We start from the raw sequence: 11,338 nt of genomic DNA, 5'->3' as shown, positions 1-11,338 counted from the left end.
GGAAGGAAGGAAGGAAGGAAGGAAGGAAGGAAGGAAGAAAGAAAGAAAGAAAGAAAGAAAGAAAGAAAGAAAGAAAGAAAGAAAGAAAGAAAGACATTTAAAGCTGAGGTGGGTAGGATTAGGAATCCCACCTGCCAAAAGAAAGATAGCTCGCAGCAGGTAGCACTTTGAAGAAGATCCCATGCTATTGGGAGAAGCTATGAGAGCGGGCTTGGGAGGTCTTTGATCTGTTCTCAAAGGGTGGCTCAGATGCGTTTGTGAGGTGCTAATATGAAGCCTATGGCAGATTGAGGAGCCATGCTCTTCCCTGTGGACTCTGACACACAGAGAGGCAAATCCCAAATAGATAAGGCACAGGCAAACAGAGCAGCCTGTCTGTATCTTTCAGATACCCTCCACTCCCTTGTGAACCTGAGGTTCACTAAGATTACCTGAATAAAAGATTTTTAAATATCCAAAAAGAAAGAAAACCAACTGATTTCCTTACATTTCTAGTAAGAATATCCATTCCTAGTTTTTAATGTAAGTATTTTTGTGTAGCTTAGTATATAATGACCATCCATAAGTAATATAAAACCTTCTAGAATTTTTAGATAGTAGCCAAGACATCAGCACCATCTGCAAGCAAACTAAAGAGAGTGGCAACCTCGTATGAGTGAGGCTGCACAAGCAAAGAGAAACTGTCAACGGGTCATAGCAGGAGGGACTTACGTACGCCAATCAAGAGTCCCCATCAGGGAGACCGTTGCAAGCAGCCATCACAGTCTCACAGACATTCCATCCCAGGTACCACCAAAGGGTCATAACAAAGCCCTGGAGAGGTAGTTTGATAATAGAACACTCATCCAGTGCACACAATGCCTTGGCTTTGGTCTCCAAGACCACACAAATCAACCAACCGAAACATAAACAACAAAGTTCTGCAGTACAATTCGATGCTGCCCTTCAGAAAGATTTAGGTGCCAACTTCAGTAACTGAAGGCTCAAAGGTTATTTCTTCACAGTCCTTTGTAACCATGGTCTTAAGAGAGCAAAACAAGTGTTTGGAATGGTGGCACACGTCTAACTCCTAGCGTTCCGTAGGGAGATGCATGTATTAGTGTGAGTTTGAGGCCTGCCTGGCCTACACAGCAAGTTCCAAGCCAACTAAGGCCACATAGTAAGACTCTGATTCATTTTTTAAAAAGAAAAAGAAAAGATAAAGGAAGCTGAAAATGCTTGAGGCTGCAAGGCAAACTGAGAAATAGATCTCAGATCTTTCTTGTAAACAATTGCTTCAGAGCACTCCCAGATCTGAGAGAGTATGATTGGTGATTTCCATTTATAGTCTCCAGGTACTGGACAGGACACCAGGAAGAGGGAAACCAGTGAGTCCTGGGCTAATCAGAAAGTTCTAGAACTAGCTGGAGGTGGTGGGGATGAGACTCTAGATAGTCTGAAATCCTAAAGGGATGTGTCTCCATGTGCCGTATGAAACTCACATAAAACGCTATTCAAGTCTTTTGCTTTGTCAAGAACGACAAAGATAGGTCACGTGATTTGACCTGTTCAGAGTGTCCCGATATCCAGACCCAATGTCCACGAAGCTATTCATCCGGTAAGTTAAAATTTGTTGTGTATGACCACAGTTATACTTAAAACTATGAATTGACTTAAAAGCACAACATCCAAAGAAGGTAACAGAAAAAAACAAAAGTGCACTTGCAGAATTTCACAGGCAAAGGGCCAGAAGCGCACCCTGCAGAAAATGGATTTGAGTGAGTTCCATCTGGAGGAGGTATAGTTTATTGATATTAATGGGCAGTTGTTGTAGCTATATGTTGAGAGTTTAAGGGGTCTCCAAATGACCCCTTATAACTGCATGATCATGAGCCCTGTCTTTTTATTTTATTGTTAGTTGTGGAGGGAGGGTTGTGTGCACAACCACATAGCCCAGACCTGTCAGCCGCATGTAAGCATGGCTGGAGTTTTATTATTGCCTGGATCTCACCACAGGGATTAGTTCTTACCAGCTCCAAAATCCAGAAACCCACAATTATTCCATTTTATTGCTTCCATTAATGAAGCAAGAGGAGGGGAGGGGAGGTAGAGGAGGAGGCAGGAGGAGGAGGAGAAATGTTCTGTATCTTCTACTCTGGCTCTTAGAGCTGATCCAACAAATACCTCACTGCTCTCGTTCTGAGTGGAGTTGGGAGAGAAATAGTTTTGTCTAGTGAGTCCATAAAACAGATCATTAAGTCGTTCAAAGAACTTTGCCTATCTTGGTTAGATTTTTTTTTCAAATGACGAATCTGTGTTCGTTAATTCATTCAAATGTGATAAACTTTATGAGAGTCCTCAGAATTATCAATGAGATTTGTTTTGAAAATAGCAAAAGCTACCAAACTCAAGGAGTGCCTGGCTTTCCCCGTGAGGAAAACAAGCTCATTTAGACTGACACCATGTTCTACTCTTAGTTTTTCGGGTGGTTCGAACTGAAACCAAGGTCACCACTTAAGGCTTAGCTTACCTGTGTGGGAAGCAGAGGTCCTGCTGGGAGACTTGGCTGCTGCATACTGGAAGAAGGGAAAGTCCAGACATCTTCCGGTCACCCTGTCACATATGCCCGACTGGCAATTGCAAGTCTCTTTGCATTCCATCCCGAACGTGCCATAGGGACAGTCTGAGGGCAGAGAGAGTGCTGCTTGTTAAGCACAGGGCTCCATCCTCCCAGCCCTGGTGATAACCTTAGGATTTGAATCAGTCTCCTGGACATTGATGAGCAGGAATCACGCATCAAAAATGCCAGGGTTTGAAAGTTGAAAGTTAGAGGCATACATGGAAAACCACATAGGAAAACCAGATATCACCTGCCTCGGGCTTAATTAAGATCATGATCCGAAGCTTAAGTTAGGGACACATAACAAATCTCCTTAAGAGTCTTTAAAAATACTTCCCCCTCTTTCATCCTTCCTTCCTTCCTTCCTTTCTTCCTTCCTTATTTATTTTTCAGTGTGTGTGTGTGTGTGTACACAGGAATGTGTGCATGCATGTGCCTGTGGGACTCTGTGTGTGTGTGTGTGTGTGTGTGTGTGTGTGTGTACACAGGAATGTGTGCATGCATGTGCCTGTGGGCCTCTGTGTGTGTGTGTGTGTACACAGGAATGTGTGCATGCATGTGCCTNGTGTGTGTGTACACAGGAATGTGTGCATGCATGTGCCTGTGGGCCTCTGTGTGTGTGTGTGTGTACACAGGAATGTGTGCATGCATGTGCCTGTGTGTGTGTGTGCAACAAATGTGTGGAAGCTAGAGCACATCTTGCTGAGTCGGTTCCTTCCACTTCGAGTTCTGGGGCTCATATTTCGGTTGTCAGGATTGTCAACCGGCGCCTTTCCCCACCGAGGCTTCTTGCCAGCCCCACCCTTGGACCAGTCTTTATTCTATTTGTTTTCTGCACAGATGACAGAGATTCTCACAGGTTTTCTTGGGGACAGCTACGTGAAGATGGGAAATTAAAGAGATATTACCTTCTCAACTAGTTTGATGGGTATGAGTGTGTCCGTAATCTACAGTAGTTGGCAGTATACTGTTTTAAAGAGCTAAGAGGCCTGTCATCCCACCTGACCACGAAATAACCAGTCCCCAGTCTGCTCCCACCCTTGCAAAATTCCTTATCTCTCAGAACAGCACTAGGCTTCAGTAACTCCCCCAGCTGCTAAGAGATTCACTGATCAAGGTCTCTGCAAAGAGAGCAAGAAACCTCAGGGTATACACAGCTGAGGGCTTGCACACCTACCAAGAACGAGGAGCTCTTCCAGAGCCTAATAATTCATAATCAGCACTTAATACTTAGATGAAGACATATTGCCATGAAATAAAGAGGCCTATCAGTTATCCTAAGATTGAGTTTGTGGCATAGCAGTATCTCCTCACTCACTGAACCTCAGAGGAATCGATATAGAATGGTGGTTCTCAACCTGTGGGTCTCGACCCCTTTGCCAACCCACTGGCTCCAAAAATACTTACATTGTAATTCATAAGAGTAATAAAATTACAGTTATGAAGTAACAAAAAAAGTAATTTTATGGTTGGGGATCACTACAAGAGGAACCTTACTAAAGGATGCGATGTTACTTGTCCTCCTTACCCTGGGAAAAAAAGTTCTTAAGACAGATTTGGGAAAACTCTCTGGCAGAAAAGCACAGGGCTAGGATGTGACTGTCTTCAGAGAAGCTCAAAATGGAAATCTTAGCCCACTTCCCCGTTCTAGGTTCAAGGCCCCTATCGCGCTGAGAGCTGATCAGAACAGTCAATAAGAGATGTCTGCCCGATTGCTAGCAAGTAACACAGGATCAAACATCCAAATGCTAAAAACAAATACACAAACAAACAAACAAGAAACCCTACACATCTGGATATACAAGCTGTCTTCATGTGGCTGGAGGAGGGAATTCACCTGCAGCAATGGGAACTAACTCCAGGAGGCTGCGAAGGTGGTGAATGCGCCCTGTTATTCCCAGCAGCAAGAAAACAGTTCCAAACTGAACCCACCAGCTCTTCGGAGAATGCCAGAAAGAGCAATTCAAAATAGATTCTTAATAGCATAGTTCACTAACCGCTGCCACACAGCTGGACGCTTTACCCCGTGCACTGTCCATTCATAACCACATTTACAAAGGTGTTTTTATGCCAAAGAAAAATCAGTTCCCCCACATGTGCTGCTTGCTCGCTCGCTGTTTCATAGGACAGGACTGCGTTAACCACTTCCTCCCTAATTTCCTTATGTGAGGTGCTTTTTCTCTTGACAGATAAGCCCTGTAATTTCCAGAAAATACAAAGCCTACTCAGTTGAAAGAAACGTATATATGTGTGTTCACCGAAGTTAATACTTCCTTACCAGTCCACCTTTTGTTGGTCTTAATAAAAAAAAAAAAATCTATGCAAAGAATAGCATCTCCAAAATGTTTCTAGAATTTATTTCTGAGCCTTTCGCTGGTTTTGCAGGCTAAAAGATCACTAATTCATGAACTGTTTTCTAAAATGAGAATTAATGAGCTTATCTTAATTCTAGAAGAATGTCATCCAGGAAGGGTTGCACTTGTATTGAGTCTGAGTTATTTAGAAATTTCTCAGAACTTGGCTTTCTGATTTCGGCAGCTTCTTTGTATTACACAACTGGATGCAGGAATGAGCACGCTGTCTTTTTACCATGCTAGCATATTGTGATGAGATTATACAGCATCTATGTATGCAGACTTTTAAATAACCTTTTCTTTTATTTTTATACATTTAACAATATTAATTTAGTCACTAGGTTTGAAAATAAATTCCACAGACAAATCAAGGCATCATTTAGCTCTGGTTTCTGTCTTAATTATAATTTCACTTCTTTTCTTTAAATCTATAAAAGAGCCACCTTTTAAAAAAAACAGACTTTTAAGTTACTATTATTTCTGCTTGTCTTACAACATCTGCTACTTTCTGCCCAACTGAAACATTTTAAAAGTAAAGCTAGGCTTATTTTATACTTCAGGGGACCCTCTTGCAAGAACATGAGTTATTTTGTTGGCTGACTTAAGCCCACCTTATGCCATAAAGCACATTAGTGTTCATCAGAAATACTTGAGCCTGAGTAAGGCACTCCTCCTGGTGAACTCTTTCAAGATCAAAGGCTGGTGAAATCTGGGGAGCTAGAAACAGCTTTAAGAGGTTATCTCAGGAGGACCTCTGTAAGCATTGGCTTTCAGAGGAACAGACACCTTAAGCATTTGTAACAGGCTACCTGTCAGATTTCTAAAGCCTCTCAGAAAAAGAAGACACACAAGCTACCAACTGCAACTTCCCTTCTCAAATCTGAATGCATGCAGTGAACGGGATGCTGCAGCCCTTGTGACTTCTGCACGCTGCTTTCCAAACCTCCCAGCAGATATCCTTTTTCTATCAAGCACACCACCTGCATCCAAGCATCCTCCCTAGTTGTTCAGAGGAAGGAACACGCACCTCCCCAGGCTGACTAAATACCCTCCGGGAGCCCTGCACAATGGGAAGCAAAGAGTTTCTCTTTACCTTTGCAGATACCAAACTCGTCACCAAAATCATCCTCCTCGCTGTAAAAGTGACACTTCAGCCCCGGACCACACTTGACCCCGTCCATGCCTGAGACTGTACGGTAGCAGGTTTCTCCAGGTCCCGCGGCGCACACCTGGCAGCAGCCACAGTCATCCAGCACTGTCCTCTTGCAACGCAGGCTGCTTCTGCACTCGGTTTTGTCACAATGTTCCGGGCAATCCACCGCATATTTGGCGCTCCAGGCCATGCCCAGGTGCAGAGGTACCAGGAGTGTGGTCAGCAGCAAGAGGCTCTTCATGTCTCGCAGCTGGCTCCTGCTCAGCTCCCTGCCGTCGTGGTCTTTGCTGGCGGGAAGCAGCCGTCCAAAGTAGTAGCTGAGCTTCTGCCTACACGGTTATGAGTTTTATACACTGTGTTGCCCGCATGCTTCCCCGTCATCAATTTCCTCAACCCAGCAGCAGCGCTGTGCTCTTGCCAGCCTCTCTTGTTTTAGTTTATGAAATCCAGGATGAAGGCTGGATTAACACGCTGCTGCCATCCAGGAATTGAAAAGCCCAAGCTGATGTCATCTGTTATGTTTAGATGGTTGTTTTGCATGAGGGCTGAAAAACTCTGCTCACATCCGTCTCAAAGACTCAAGGACATCTGAGAAGGGGGAATAACGAAGGTTGCATAGCATAGCCCCCTTCTGCACAGGAATTGCTCTGACACCAACATAACACTTAGGATGTAGCTTTGTCTCAGAGTCCCTTAGCACCGAGGAGACTAACACAGACATGAATCAAGCCAGAAGCATCTATTAAGTAAATGATAATAATAATTAATAATAATAATAATAATGATTTGGCATTTTTCCTCAATAAATAGTTATGAGATCATTTGGAAGAAGAAATAGTTATATTGTGTTTTTTCAAGTTAGAAGAAGGAAAATATTTGGATAGAAGCCTTTTAAAGACTTCTTCCTTCCTCACAAGTTCCTCCTCTGTTGTTATCTCTCAAGTATTTATGCTATCCATGTTCAAGTCTGTCCTTGCTGTTGCTGTGTTTAGTCAGATATGCTACAGCTAAGCATTTTCTTTAATCAATACAGAGAGAGAGAGAGAGAGAGAGAGAGAGAGAGAGAGAGAGAGAGAGAGAAGGTTGTCCCGGCATTGTTACTGAATTACTCAGTTCTGGAAAAGCTTGTCAGTTGGACTGCTCCTGACCCAAACCCCCTGATGAGAAGGCTCATCCATCACCGAGTCTGTGTGTCCAATGACTGCATCCACCCGGTCCTTCCTCTCACCTCCTGGCATCAATCGGAGCTCTTGCTTCAAACTTCCCAAACAAGGCAGTAAGCCCAAAGAAACAAGTGAGCCAGCAGGGAAATTGGAACACAGCTCCAGAAAGGCAAGTCATGGGGAAGGGAAAACATTACCCACCAGGAAACAAGGTCTTCATGCTATGGAGGGACAGTGTGGCCCCACCAAGGAAAACAATAGTCCTCTCAAAGTATTGGCTGGCCCAGGACCTTGTGTAGCCAGGCTTGTGCAACAAGGGGATGCTAGATGTCAGAGAAGACAGAAAAGTCCTCACACTAATGCTGTGTTCCATTTTTAGCTCCCAACCCAATTTGTCAACATAAGGATAAAGTCACTACCGATTGGTAAAGAAATGGCCCAGTGAAGCGGGTAACTCCTGTCTGTCACAAACTGACTGTGGTGCATCCACAGAACTCCTCGTCTTCTGTTGAGAGCTCATGGCTTTAGAGTGTTTGACCTCTGAAAGTCTTGAGGCCTCTAAAGGCTGACGCATCCAAGCTACTGGATGTGACATGATCTTTAGGCTTTGCCAGGGTACATTTTGGGGAAGTGGGAAACGAAGACAAGACATTAGCTCCCAATTTCATGACACTCTAACCTGAAATATTCTGTACTCCTCTCTCCAGGAGCAAACATACTCAGCAGGTGGGACCTTCGTAGTTTGTGATAATTTTAAAGTCTACTCTGTACATGGCATGTGCCTAGTGCTATCCTTTGTGGATATATTAATTATATAAAACCATTCACTATGTAGTTAATTACACAAAGTAATCCATTTTGACATCCCCATACATGTGATATACTTTGATCATATTAAATCCTTTGATTGCCCAATCTTTAAAAAAATAACTTTATTAATTCACCCCTCATCCCCCCCTGTAACTCCTCACAAATCCACCCCTCACCTCCCCAATGCCTCCCAAATTCTACTTTTTTGTTTGTTTATTTGATTGATTGATTTTTGTTTTGTTAGAAAGCCTCTGGCCCCACTTTGCTGCCCATATACTCACAGGTATGGGACCATTCCCCAGACTCTGGTCAACCTACCAGGGGCCACATCCTTAAAGAAAACTAACCCTCCTTCCACAAGAAGTCAGCAATTGTCAGTAGCTCCTCAGCTACAGGGATTGGGGGAGGGACTCATGAGCCTGCCCTCCCTCCATACTCTAATGTTGACTGGTTTGATCTTGTACAGGCAACCATAACTGACATGACTCCAAGTACAGTGATCCTGTCTGTCTCACTCCAATGCCCCTAGACTCTTACAACCATTCTGTCACCTCTTTTACAATGGTCCCTGAACCTTAAGAGACAGGGATGTGGTACAGATGGGGCTGAGCGCTCCATACATATTCTCTACTCTTTTACTGTTTGTGAGTTTCTGTGTTACCTATTGCCCGCGCTTTTGTTCCCCCTGGTAAGAACACACTCAGGACAACCGGAATCTTCTGCGGCACAAGCTTTATTGCTTACCCCTTCAGGAGCCAGTGGAGAAGAGAGCCAGAGAGAGAGAGAGATAGAGAGAGATCCAGAATGGCGGAAACCCGTCCCTTTTATGGAGGACTGTCCTCCGCCTCGGACGTGTCGCTCCCTGATTGGCTGCAGCCCATCGGCCGGAGTTGTCGTCACGGGGAAGGCAGAGCACATGGGGTGGGAAGCTACCCCAGCACATGCGCAGCTTGCTTGTTTACTACTTAGAACACAGGTGCCAGTGCCATCAGCGCCATCTTGTAATGGCCAATGTGAGGGCGGCTCCTTACAGTTACCCACAGTCCACTACACTAAGAAAATTTCTGCTGAGGTCTGAGTGGTGCGTGAATCTATGGGTCCTGTTATTTTTGCTTTTCCTTCCTTCCGGTCTCCCCTTTCCATTCACAGATATCCAATACTAATAGCCTTCCACTTGTTTTCATGTCTTCGTTCCTACATTTCACATATCAGGGGGAAGAGGGATTTGTCTTTGGGAAACTGTCAAAGTGCTGTTCTTAATTATTTTATTAACTCCCATGAGCCCCCACCAAATATTGGGAAGCTGCTTCTATTATCATGTCTCACTTTTTGAATGAAGAAACAGAATCAAAAGGAGATTTAAGAATTTACTCGTGACTTCTCTGGTGAGTTGAATAAGTATGGCCTCATAGATTCGTGTATTTAAATGGTTGACCATAGGAATGGCACTATTAGAAGATGTGGCCTTGTTGGAGTAGGTATGGCTTGTTAGAGGAAGTGTGTCACTGTAGAGGTAGGCTTTGAGGTTGTATGTGCTCAAGCTATGCCCAGTGTGGAATATGTGCTCAAGCAGTGTGGAACACAGTCTCCTCTTGCTGCCATCAGACCAAGCACCAGCACCGTGTCTTCCTGCACGCTGCCATGCTTCCCACCATAGTGATGATGGACTAAATCTCTGAACTGTAAGCCAGCCCTAATTCAATGTTTTCCATTATAAAAATTGCCATGGTCACGGAGTCTCTTCACAGTAATAGAAACTTTAAGTATGACAACTACCATACTGTCTGAGGTTGACTAGAATTATCTCAGTCTAAGGTCAGAGCCACCCCATTGCCCATTGCAACCCAATTACAAGGCAGTGGACAATGATGCTAGGGGCATGGTACATGATTTAAACTGTTTCCTGTTCAGCTTTTGTTGAACATCACCTTCTGAGAAGTGGTTAACTGGGAGTGTCGCAATAATACCTAATCTTTATAAATATCTTACTTATGGTACAAACACCATGCTAAGCACATTACACAGTTTATCATATGTAAACTTTAAGACAACAAGGGAACTAGGTATTATTCTTGCATCCATCCTAAAGAGGAGAAAACAGATACCTAGAGAGGTTTAGTAACTGGTCTAACATCACACAGTAAATAATTCAAGTTTGGACTTCAGCCATGAGGATACAGTTCTGGAGAATAGAGTAGAATACAGACTCCAAAAATCAAATACGTATAGGTGACAAATGATTCAGGGGGGTAAAGTACTGAACTGTGCCAGTATAAGTCACAAAATGGACTTTTACCACTTGAAAATCATAGATACCACAAATATTTTCCACTATGTAGGACAAATAAAGACTCAAACGATTCAATATTTGGTAAATGCACTAGACAGAGAAAAGTGCACATTAAGGCTGCCAAATCTATATCACTGAACCATAAAGTCCACAGAAGACAGCAGAAAGTAGGATGGACAGAGTTCATCAATGATGACACTATCTCGAGGCATTAATAGCTAACAATTTATTTGGGAGACACATCACCACTTCTGTCTAAGATCCCACAATACCCTTTGTCCCAGAAATACTGATGGAATTTTTTATATATATATATGTCTAACTTCTCCAACTTTTCAAGTAGGAAAATGAACACAAAGGCCATTAGGAGATCACAGCATTGTTAACTGCAGTCAAGATGCCAACTTTAATCTTCAGCCAGCAAAGAACAATTAAGGCCAAGACAAGGCTGTTGTTGAGTGTCTAAGGTCTGCCTGGCTGACTAACTTTGTGCTGGAGTCTGCCACATCCCAAACCTGCTCTGCCTGTGAGTCATTTAGCTGTCAAAGAGTAAGAAAAGACACACTCTCACCCCTTTAAAAATGCAAGTTCAAGTTCCAATATGTCAATCCAAATCACCTCTGGATCCAAAGGTTATAGGAAGTGGTCTTCCGGAAGCTCACCAAGAAACGATCTGACCGGAGAGCTTCCCAGAGCTTCTCAGCCCAGCACATCCTGTACTCCTCAAAGGTCACTGCGATTCTTTCCTTGAACCCATGGTGCTAACCAAGAAAATAAGTTGATGGAGTGCGCACTGATAATCTGTGTTTTATTTTATATGTCATGACTGCTTGTAATAAGATACTGAGGATTTACTTCTGGAGAAACAAACATCTCGTGGGAATTGTTCTGTGTGGCTTCCAGACTCAAAGAGTTAGTTCACGGTCAAGAACCAATGTACCCTTATAATAAACTATCTCTACCGGATAG

The 11,338-nt window shown here is 43.5% G+C and overlaps 2 protein-coding genes across 2 annotated transcripts in view; one reads left to right on the top strand and one right to left on the bottom strand.

Annotated features, from left to right (window-relative positions):
- Esm1 (endothelial cell specific molecule 1) overlaps nucleotides 1-6,531 on the bottom strand; it is an 8,934-nt gene extending 2,403 nt beyond the window's left edge. Inside the window, exons 1-2 of the mRNA XM_021180763.1 lie at nucleotides 6,047-6,531; nucleotides 2,510-2,662 (exon numbers count right to left, since the gene is read on the bottom strand). Of these exons, the coding sequence (XP_021036422.1) occupies nucleotides 2,510-2,662; nucleotides 6,047-6,347 (454 nt within the window). The 5' untranslated portion in view covers nucleotides 6,348-6,531. The remainder of the gene's footprint in view (nucleotides 1-2,509; nucleotides 2,663-6,046) is intronic.
- The window catches only part of Gzmk (granzyme K), a 57,068-nt gene that overhangs the window by 10,169 nt on the left and 35,561 nt on the right, over nucleotides 1-11,338 (top strand). The window lies entirely within an intron of this gene.

This window comes from Mus caroli, chromosome 13 (assembly GCF_900094665.2).
Source record: "Mus caroli chromosome 13, CAROLI_EIJ_v1.1, whole genome shotgun sequence".
NCBI lineage: Eukaryota > Metazoa > Chordata > Mammalia > Rodentia > Muridae > Mus > Mus caroli.
Note: the sequence above shows the minus strand (reverse complement) of the source record. Positions and strands in the feature narration are given on the sequence as shown.